The 12237-nt window shown below is 32.1% G+C and overlaps 1 protein-coding gene across 1 annotated transcript in view; it reads right to left on the bottom strand.

The window, feature by feature from the left end:
* RP1 (RP1 axonemal microtubule associated) overlaps nucleotides 1-12237 on the bottom strand; it is a 330366-nt gene that overhangs the window by 253495 nt on the left and 64634 nt on the right. Inside the window, 1 exon segment of the mRNA XM_039868930.1 lies at nucleotides 3646-3809. Within this exon segment, the coding sequence (XP_039724864.1) occupies nucleotides 3646-3809 (164 nt within the window).

The following is a 12237-nucleotide window of genomic DNA, read 5'->3' on the forward strand; positions in this document are numbered from 1 at the left end:
CCCTACAGACAAATACCCCTAAAATTTATAGAGGCAAAAATCTTTTAACAAATTAGCAAACTGAATCCAGAAGCATAGTAAAAGTATTATACACCATGACCAAATGGGATTTATTCCAGGAATAGAGAGTGGTTCAATGTAATACCATTGTAATATACCACACAAATAGCATGAAGAGGGTAAAAAACACTGTCATCTCAACCGATGAAAAAAAAAAAAAAAGGCATTTGACGGCACACACACTTTCATGATAAAAATATTCAACAAACTAGAAGGGAATTTTCTGAACATAATAAAGGGAATTTATGAAAAACCCACAGGTAATATCATATTCAAAGGTGAAAGATTAAGAGTTTCTTCCTAATTCAAAAACAAGACAAGAATGCCAGTTTTCATGATTTCTATTCAGCATTATACTGAAAGTTCTAGGCAGAGCAATTAACCAAGAAAAACAATTTTTTAAACATACAAATTGGAAAGAAATAAAATTATTTCTATTCACAGGTAATATGATCTGATATACAGAAAATCCTGAAAATTCTACCAAAAAAAACTATTAGAGCAAACAAATGAACTCAGCAAAGGTACAGGATACTAGATCAACAGACAAAAATCTGTTGAATTTCTATACATTAGTAATAAGCAATATGAAAAAGAAATACAACAATTCTATTTACAATACTTTGGTAAAGAATAAAATTCTTAGGAATAAACTTAACCAAGGAGGTGTAAGATTTATAGAAAGAAAATTTCAAAACATTGCTGAAATAAATTTAAAAAGACCTAAATAAATGTAAACACATCATGTTCAATGAAATCCCTATCAAAATCCAATGGCCTGTTTTGCAGAAATAGAAAAGCTAATCCTAAAATTCATTTGAAATTGCAAAAGGCCACAAATAGCCAAAGAAATCTTGAAAAATAAGAACAAGATTGGAGGACTTACAGTTTCTAATTTTAAAACTTACTACAAACCCAAGGTAATGCAAACTGTGCCATACAGGCATAGAGATAGACATATAAATCAAAGGAACAAAATTGAGAGTCCAGAAATAAACCCTAATATCTATGGTCAGTTTCATTTTGGCAAGGGTATAAGACTAATGGAGAATGAAGAATATCTTTAACAAATAGTGCTAGGGTAAGTAGATATGCACATGCAAAAGAAGAGAGCTGGACTTTTACCTCACACAACAAAAAAATTTTAACTCAAAATGGATCAAAGAACTAAGAGAAACAAAACATAGGGGTAAGTCTTTGTGACCTTGGGTTTGGCAATGTTTTCTTAGATATGACACCAAAAACACAAGCAACAAAAGGAAAAAATAGATAAAATGGACATCAAAATTCAAAATTCCTGTACCTCAAATGATACTATCAGAAGTGAAAAGACAACAGGAGAAAATATTTGCAAATCATACACCTTATAAGGGTTTAATATTCAGGATATATGAAGAACTCTTACAGCTTAACAACAAAAAGAGAAAGCAACACAATTAAAAAAATGGGCCAAGGTTTTAAATTGATAATTCTCCAAAGAAGATGTACAAATGGAGAACAATCAATTACATAAAAAGATACTCAATATCATTAATCATTAGGAAAATGTAATTCAAAATCACAATGTGATCTCATTTCTCACCCACAAGATTTGGCTAGAATTTTTTTAATTGACAATAACAAGTGTTGGTGAGGATGTGGAGAAACTAGAATCCTCAAACATTACCTCTAGGAATACAAAATGGTACAGCCACTGTGGAAAACAGGTTGGCAGCTCCTCCAAAAGATAAAGAACTACCATATGACCCAGAAATTCCACTCCTAGGTATATATTCGAAATAAAAACAAAAAAGGTATTAAAAAAAATACTAGCACATGATTGCTCACAGCAGCACTATTCACAATAGCCAAAGGGTAGAAAAAAACCCAAATGACAATCAAAAACGAATAGTAAACAAAATGTGGTATTTCCATACAATAAAATATTATTCAGCCATAAAAAGAAATAAACTAGCGATACATGCTATAACATGGATGAACTTTGAAAGTATGCTAAGTGAAAGAAGCCAGACTCAAAAGGCCATATATTATATGATTTCATTTAGAGAAAATATTCAGAATTGGCAAACCCTTAAAGACAGAAAGCCAACTAGTGATAGCTAGAAATTGGGGAACAGAGAATGGGAAGTGACTACCTAATGAGGTTTCCTTTTGGAGTGACTAGAATGTTCTGGAAATAGATAGTAGTGATGGCTGAACAATACTGTGAATGTAGTATATGCCACTGAATTGTACACTTTAAAATGGTAAATTTTACTTTGTGGATTTTACCACAATAACAAAGAAAATAAAAGATCTATACAAAGAAACTGTAAAGAAAAAGTTAAGGATAAGGGAAAACAAAAGTTTACTTAAGAACCCTTACAAAAAAAATTCATTAGAACAAATAAAAATGATGATCAAAACCAGCAACAAATTACTAAACTTGAAGCCATCACCTCTACAAACAAGATATAAATGTAGCAATTCCAGGTCTCAAACAAGAGAGAAGCAAGACAAGAGAAAGAGCTGAAATGTAGCTAGCAATGCTCAGGGAAAAAAAAATCATTAAACTATAAAAATGATTTCCTGATGGAGAAGGAAATAAAAATGAGAGGCTAAAGGCACTCTTTTCTTACTACAGAATTCAGAACAATTTAACCTATACACAATGTGAAGGTATAATTTGATTTAACAGTAAATTTAAAACAATAAAATATCAAAACAACAAAAACAACTCAGACTTTTTGTATAGTCACTTCTAAAACTATTTCTTACACATGCAAAATAATGACAAAGTTTTAGTTTTTGACTTTTACTTGTAGTGACTATTGACACAGAATTTTTTTAATATTAACTCATATGAAATGTATGGAAAGGACAGCTCAAACTAAACTATTCATTTGGTTTCAAATAATTCAACCTCTCCTGTGATATTTGTGGGCTGAATATACAGGCTGTAGTAAACCAAACACACCTAGGAACACATGAAAGTGGGTATTCTGTAAGGATATTAGATACTTAAGGACACTCTTTTTCTGATTTTGATTTTATTCTCTGTCTCTACACAGTTCAAAACAATCTCTCTATGTATCTAGTCATTGATTTAACAGACATTAAATATATGTATATACATATATATTTATATATATGTTTATATATATATATAAAGTGTAAGGTTCTTGACTCTTTTCAAGACTTGCTTTGGATTGCTCATCTTTCTAACTTTTGTTTAACACATAGTAATTTGATAATAAAAATTATTTGATAATTTTATTTTTGCCTTTTTGGTCCTGACTTTGAGCCTTATCTGTTAGAGCCTCAGCCAGAAAAGCAAGCCCTTGCTCCTGACAGGCCACAAGTATAAAAACAACAAATATTGGCCATCTAGTGGTTCTCTCTATTGTCTCTTATCGTATTACAGTTTTATTTGTGTTTAATCTACTTGAGCATGATTGAGCAAAATTGCCATGAATTATTTTTGATTGATCTTCTACAGGACACATATAGATGTAATAGGAAGCACTCAATAGATTGAATTCATTACAAATTATCTACTAGCTATATCACTTATATTATCAGGTTTTACTCAATTTTATTACTTACAGTAAATATGTCTTTATGGCCATCTTGAAATTGAGCTCTATCTGTTCCATACAGATATATGGGGGCTGAACTTCTATGTTGTCCATATAGTGTAATATAAATCTGTGAGCTGGTCCCAGCATTTGGCAAGTCACTGGTGACTATGGAAACTTTCCAGTTACCACCTACAGAAGCACAAGTAACACACAACATTACAGCAACTTATAAAAATGGAAGACTCAGAACAGCAGGTCATCATAAAACTAAGTGAGTTCAAATTAGACAAAACACTATTCTCCATCTTCTCTGGAAAGCCTATAATAACACAGGATTTAGACTTGCCTTTTAACATATTCAATAAAATCGCTGTATCCTACAATATAACTGTGAGAATAGTTCCTAGAAGATCTCTAAAAATAAGGTTAGAGAGACTGTTATCCTGTCATGGTTATCCTTGATTCAAAGAGAGTCACTAATATAACTTCTCTTGAGTTATCAGCATTTTGACAAAATATCACCAATATTCTTAGTTCTGTCATGTAATATGTACATTCATAATTATACCTTTCAAGATACTTTGAGTGTAGATATTTAAGTTTTTCAAAATAAAATAAAATATGTAATAATTTATATAAGCATAAAATTGGAATCGGATAAGTTAGAAGAAATTTGAGGAGTCATCTGGTACAATTTTTTCACTTATTGTTTAAAGTATCCTTAATTAATAGATGAAGTAACTGAGTTCAAAAAAATGTTAAGTAAATTTAGTAAATCCCCCAGAAACAAATAAAAACAGTACTAGAAAATATATGGTTCATGATGAATACAACTGCAGTTACTAAACATGATAATACATTGATAGTGGTATGATACTTTCAAGGATTTCAGTTTAATTTTGCCAGGTTTCTTTAGTGTAAACATCAATAACTGATCGATAAGAAAACTAAAGTAATGAAAAATTAGGAAATATACACAAGATTATAGAAGCAAGAATATAAAGCAATAAAAATTTCAGAACTATGGACTTAAATAACATTCTACTCTTTAGACTGTAACTTCCTCTTGCCCATGTTTGAACCAGTGTATTTCTCATCTTGATCCTTCAAATAGTAATCAAATTCTAGAATTAAATTTTACTTATATGGTACAATAAATTTTAAAATAATGTATGTTTTTAAAAATCTACTTTAAAACAGGGAATTCTACTTTACTTTTCCAACACATGGTAAAAAGCTGCATTAGGCCACTAAATCATCTTGGTAAACAATCGACAGTAAATAAAAACATCCTTATAACAAATTGAAGGAAAATGATAGGCCATATTTAACAATGGCCAGTTAAATTACAGTTATTAACTAGAAAATTCTATTTTCTATAAAATAATTGATATATTAGTGCTTCTTTGAATAAAATGAAATAAAGAGCTTCAGCTTCTGCTGTCTTAGAAATGCAGCAAAAGAGTTCAGGGGAGAATCAATACTTGCTAAATGTACAAGGATCAAATCAATAGGGAAAGAAATTATATTTTTCAAAAACTAAGATGAAAAAGGATAAACAGCATAGGAATAGAAATAAAAATGAAAATAATAAAATGTGATATGTTTATCATGGCATTTTGTACCTCTTTAAATCATTAAAACCTTAACTTTGGAAGGGAATAATGTAAAAATTGAAGTAGACTCTAAAGATCATGAACCAAGATTCATCTTCTAGTTGATAACTAATTCATACTTGAATCAATCGATAGCCAACAAGTCATTGAGTCATTACTATATGTCCAGTGTCATGGGCAGGAGTAGATGAAAAACATAAAATGGTGTCATTGTCCCCCACTGGCTTCTAATGTATATGAGGTAGTAAGGCCAACATACAAAAAAGGTAATAAAAAAAATCGGAATATTCTATTTTTAAAATTTTATTAGTTTCAAGTATCCTGTACATTGGCTAGACAGACAATTTATATAATTTATAAAATGATCCACCTAATTGCTCTTTATCTCCTCTGGCTCTCCACCTAGCCATTACATTAATGCTGACTGCATTCCCTATGCCATATTCCCCAACCCCATGATTATCTATCAACTACTAATCTGTACTTCTTTAACCCTTTACTCCTTTCAACCAACTCCACAATCCTCCTCCCCTTTGGCCATCACCAGATTGTCCTCTATATCTGTGAGTCTGTTTTTGATTATTGTCCTTTTTGTTCCTCAGATTCCACAAATAAGTGAAATCATATGGTATTTACCTTTCTCTGACTTATTTCACTCAGCATAGTAACTTCTAGGTCCATCTATGTTGTTGCAAATGGAAAGATTTCATTTTTTTAATGGATGAGTAATATTCCATTGTACATATGAACTGTAACTTCTTTATCCAATTGTCTGTTGATGGGCATTTATGTTGCTTCCATACCTTGGCTATTGTAAATTGCGCTGCCAAGAACGTAGGGGTGCATAGTTCTTTACGAATTATTGTTTTGTTTTTCTTTTTTTGGATAAATACCCAGAAGTGTAATTGCTAGGTCAAAAGGTATATCCATTTTTAATTTTCTGAGAAACTTCCAGACTGTTTTCCATAGTGGCTGTACCAATTTACAATCTCACCAATAGTGTATGAGGGTTTCCGTTTCTCCTCATCCTTGCCAACACTTGTTGTTCTTTGATTTATTGATGATAGCCATTCAGACAGGTGTGAAGTGATATCTTGTTGTGGTTTTAATTTGCATTTCTCTGATGATTAGTGACCTTGAGCATCTTTTCATATGTCTATTGGCCATCTGTATTTCCTCTTTGGAGAAATATGTTTAGGTCTTCTGCCTATTTTTTAATTGGACAGTTTGATTTTTTGTTGTTGAGTTGTAGGAGTGCTTTATATATTTTGGATATTAACCTTTATCAGATGTATCATAAACAAATATCTTCTCCCATTTAGTCGGCTGTCTTTTCATTTTGTTGATGGTTTCCTTTGCTGTACAAAAACTTTTTAGTTTGATGTAGTCCCATTTGTTTACTTTTTCTTTTCTTTCCCTTACCTGAAGAGATATGTCTGAAAATAAATTATTAGTAGCAATATCAGTGAGATTACTGCTTATATTTTCTTCTAGAAGTTTTATGGTTTCAGGTCTTACGTTTAAGTTTTTAACCTATTTTGAGTATATCCTTGAATATGGTATAAGAAGGTGGTCCAATTTTTCTTTTTTTCTTTTTTTGCATGTATCTGTCCAATTTTCCCAGCACTATTTATTGAAGAGATTGTCTTTACCCTATCATATATTCTTGCCTTCTTTGTCAAATATTAAGTGAGCGTATAGGCATGGGTTTATTTCTGGGCTCTCTATTCTGTTCTATTGATCAATGTATCTGTTTTTATGCCAGTACCATGCTGCTTTGATTACTGTGGCCTTGTAGTATAGTTTGATATCAAGTAGTGTAATACCTCCAATTTTGTTCTTCTTTCTCAAGATTTCTGTGGCTATTCAAGGTTTTTTATGGTGTCATATAAATTTTAGGATTATTTGTTCTAGCTCTTTGAAAAATGTCTTAGTATCTTCATAAGGATTGCGCTGAATCTACAGATTGCTTTGAGTAGTAAAGCCATTTTAATGATGTTGATTCTTCCTACCCATGAGCATGGTATATTCTTCCATTTATTTGTAACTTCTTCGCTGCCTTTTTTCAATGACATAATTTTCTAAGAACAGGTCTTTTATCTCCTTGGTTAATCTGATTCCCAGGTATTTTATTGTTTTCGATGCAATTGTAAATGGGATTGTTTTCTTAATTTCTCTTTCCAAAAGTTCATTGTTGGTATATAAAAATGCCACTGACTTTTGAATATTAATTTCATAACCTTCATCTTTACTGAATTCATCGATTAGTTCTATCAGATTTTTGGTGGAATCTTTAGGGTTCTCCATATAAATTATCAAGTCATTGGCAAACAATGAGAGTTTTACTTCTTTTTCAATTCGGATACCTTTTATTTCTCTTTCTTGTCTTATTGCTGTGGCTACGACTTCCAATACAGTGTTGAGGAGTGGTGAAAGTGGGCATCCTTGTCTTGCTCTTGATCTTAAGGAAAATGCTTTTAGCCTTTCCCCACTGAGTATGATGTTAGCTGTAGGTTTGTCATATATGGCCTTTATTATGTTGAAGTATGTTCCCTCTATTCCCAATTTCCTGAGAGTTCTTATCATAAATGGATGCTGGATTTTGTTGAATCCTTTTTCTGCCTCTGTTGATGTAATCATATGGTTTTTATCTTTTAATTCATTAATGTGGTGTATCACATTAATTGATTTGTGGATATTGTACCAAGCTTGCATCCCGGAAATAAATCCAACTTGATCACGATGTATATTTTTACTGTATTGCTGAATTTGGTTTTCTAGTATTTTGTTGAGTATTTTTGCATCAATGTTCCTAAGAGATATTAGCCTATAGTCTTCTTTTTTTGGTAATGTCTTTGTATGGTTTTGGAATCAATGTGATGGTGGCCTCATAAAAGGAGTTAGTGAGCCTTTCCTCTTCTTGAATAGTTTAAGAATAGGTGTTAATTCCTCTTTGAATGTTTGGTAATATTCACCCATGAAGCCATCTGGTACAGGACTTTTGGTTTTTTGGTAGGTTTCTGATTACTGATTCAATTTCATTGGTGGCAATCGGTTGGTTCAGACTTTCTGTTCCTTTTTGACTCAGTCTTGAGAGACTGTATGTTTCTAAGAATGTATTCATTTCTTCCAGATTGTTCAATTTGTTGGTGTATAATTTCTCATAGTATTTCCTATGATCTTTTGTATTTCTGTAGAGTCTGTAGTTATTTCTCCTCTTTTGTTTCTGATTTTATTTGAGTCCTCTCTCTTTTTTTCTTGATGAGTCTGGTTAAGGGTTTGTCAATTTTGTTTATCTTTTCAAAGAATTAGCTCTTGGTTTCATTAATCTTTTGTACTGTTTCTCTAGACTATTTCATTTATTTCCTCTCTGATCTTTATTATTTCCTTTCTACTTACTTTGAAATTTGTTTGCTGTTCTTTTTCTAGTTCTTTTAAATGTAAGATTAGATTATTTATTTGAGCTTTTTCTTGTTTCTTGAGGTAGGCCTGTATTGCTAGGAATTTCCCTCTTAGGACTGCTTTTGCTGTTTCCTATAGATTTTGAGTTGTATTTTCATTTTCATTTGTCTCTAGGTATCTTTTGATTTCTTCTTTGCTCTCATTGTTAACCCATTCATTGTTTAGTAGCATGTTATTTAACGTCCATGTGTTTGTGTATTTTCTAGTTTTTTTTCTTGTAGTTGATTTCTAGTTTCACACCATAGTGATCAGAGAAGGCAGCTGATATGATTTCAATCTTCTTAAATTTATTGAGACTTATTAACATGTGGTCTATCCTGGAAAGTTTTCCATGTGCACTTGAGAAGAATGTATATTTTGAGGCGTTGGGGTGAAATGCTCTGAAAATATCTTTTAAATCCATCTGGTCTAGTGTGTCTTTTAGGTTCATTGTTTCCTTGTTGATTTTTTTTTTCTGGAGGATTTGTCCATCGGTGTCAATTGGCTGAACATTCGTAATGTAAGATATGGTGTAGTAAGGCCAGGTAACAGAAAAATTAACAAAATAAATAAGAAAAAGAATTTTAATTTTAAAAAAAACTAGCAAAAAAATCAGTAGAAATTAAATAAAGAAGGTAGAAAATCTTGTGTCATAATCTTTGTAAAGCAGAACTCAAAGAAAAAATGACACATAAGATTTCAGAAATTTGTAGGATACTTAATCCAGCTTGCTCAGCAACATTATAGGAGTAAGAAGAAGAGTAGATAAAATTCTAAAAACCTTCTTAATATTCATTCACCATTAGGCCCCCATCTGTAAAAGAGTAAGTGGAAGGGGTAAATGGGCTGGAGAAAAACAGGATGCAGGGAGTAGACAAACAGCTTAATGAAAGACTCAAATTACCATAATAGATACAAAATAACTAGAAAAATTTGAATACCCTCATATCTTCTAAAAATAATAAATTTATAGCTAAAATTTTTTCACAAAGAACTACAGGCCCAGATGGTGAATTTTCTACCAAGTCTTTAGGAAACATATACCAATCTTACACAAACCCTGTGGAATAGTTTCCAGCTCATCATATATGATGAGCATTACTGTTATACCAAAACCAGACAAATGAATAAAAAAACTACTGAGCAATAACCCTCATGGACATAAATGAAAATATTCTCAACAAAATATTAAAAAATCAAGTCAACCACAGCCTTCCGGTTCATCCCAGGAATGCAAACCTTTTTAACATTTGGAAATCAATGTAAATCATCATACTAACATAATGGAAGAAAATGTATTCCAATAAATTCTAAGAAAAGAATTTGGCAAAATTAAATGCCTTTTCATGATAGAAACACACTATTGGAAATGATGGAAATGAGGAACATTTTGTTGGAAGGTGGAGTAAAGGCAATTCTTGTTATGAAATGTCAGAGAAGTTGGCTGAAATGTGCTCTATTATTCAGAGATGGAAATAGAACATATAAGTGATGAATTTGGATATTCAGCTGAGGAGATTTCAAAAGTATGAAAGGTAGACCTGGTTTCTCCTTGTTGCTTATGGTAAAATCTAAGAGGAAAGAGAAATTCTGGAAGAAATTGTTAAACAAAAAGGAACCAGCACTTAATGGTTTGGAAAATTCTCAACCTATCCCAATATTATCTTCTGGAAACAGTCAAGGGCATGGCAGGAAAACTATGCTAAAGAGATTAGGCATGTGATTTATGGATCTAATCAATCATCTCAGCAGAAGCCAGAGGTAGAAATGGAGTTATCCAGGAAGGCTCCATAAAGACCTCTTATGTCTATTGATGTAGATCCCCATGACATACACAGAAGACCAACAAGATTTTCAAAAATTTTATCCAGCAGGTAAAAAGAACAGTAATGGGATGAAATGAAAGATGACTCTAAGGACCAAAGAGGGTGGAGCCACTACACTGGTGGGCTGATAGAGCAGGGCAACCCACTGGGAGGACAAGAAGACTGGGCTGTTGTCCGAGGAGGGCCAAGAGAACAAATCAGTAAGACATAAACGATTATTCTCAGGCCTTGAAATCTAATGGTACTTTCCCCTACTGGGTGTCAGACTTGCTGAGAAGTGCAACATTTTTTTCCTTCTAATTTTTCCCTTTCAGAATGGGAATGTCTATTCTATGCTTGTCCCACCATTGTATTCCGAAAGCAGATATGTTTTCGATTTTTGCAAGTCTGCGGATGGAGAATTTTGGCCCAGGATAAATTATACCCAGTGTCTCATCCATACATGATTTAGATGATATCAAAGGTAAGATTTCAAATTTTTTCAGATGATGATATTTAGATGATATTTTGGACTTAAAGTTGAAGCTGGGACGGTTAAGACTTTAGGGAATGTTGGGATGTGGTAAATGCATTTCGCACATGAAAGACAAGAATTTTCCAGGGCCAGAAGAACTATTGTGGGTTAAACTGTGTCCTCAAAAAGATATGTTCAAGTCCTTATTTCTGGTAACTGTGAATGTGACTTTATTTGGAAACAGGGTCATTGCAGATGTAATTAATTAAGATGAAGTCACACTTGAGTAGGGTGGGCTTGGACAATGATGACTGGTGTCTTTACAATAAGAGGAAAAGAGATACAGAGACAGAGGGAAGGATGCTAGACATATATTGGAATTATTCAGCTGCAAGCCAAAGAATGCCAATGATTGCCTGCAACCACCAGAAGCCAGGAAGAAGCAAGGAAGTTTCTTCCTCTTGAGCCTTCAGAAAGAACAAGATGCTGCCATCACCTTGATTTCAGACTTCTAGCCTCCGAAACTGTGAGAGAATAAATTCCTATATCCAAGCAACCTTGTCTATGGTATACCTGAGAAAACTAAGAAAAAAGTAACTATATTTATAAATTGTGCTACATAAATGAATACAACTTAGCTATCAAAAGGCATAAACTACTGGCATAAAAAATGTGGATAAATATCAAGATTTACGCTGACCAAAATATTTGTGACAAAAGACCATATACTGTATGATTTCACATAAGACATTCTGGGAAAAGTAAATTTATTTGAAGTAACAAGAAGCAAATGAATTCTTTCCTAGAGACAGGTACTGGAAATATCTACAAAGAGCATAAATAAACTACTTGGGATGGTAGAATTATTCTATCTTGATTAAAGTGGTAGTTATACAGGTGAACTCAATTATCAAAACTCATCACGCTATAACTTAAAATGTATTTTATTTATGTAAAATTAAACCTCAATTGATGGTTTTAAATGTCAAATAAATGAAAATTTGTAAAAGACATACTGAAATGGTCAACTTGAGTGAAAGAAAAGCCACACAAATGAAAAAAGGACTGATTTCTTTCATTTCAAACAGCTCATACAATCTATAAAACAAAACTAAACATGGATTTCACAATAGAAAAATAGATAAGAATATGAATAAGCAATTCATTTAAAAAACACCCAACTGGCAAAGAAACAGAAAGTATGTTCAACCACCCTTATAACTAAAGAAAGGCAATTCAAAACAAGACATTGTTTTTCATCTGATTGGCAAAATCTTTAG

Source organism: Pteropus medius, unplaced genomic scaffold, assembly GCF_902729225.1.
Source record: "Pteropus medius unplaced genomic scaffold, Ma_sr-lr_union100, whole genome shotgun sequence".
In the NCBI taxonomy this organism is placed as follows: domain Eukaryota; kingdom Metazoa; phylum Chordata; class Mammalia; order Chiroptera; family Pteropodidae; genus Pteropus; species Pteropus medius.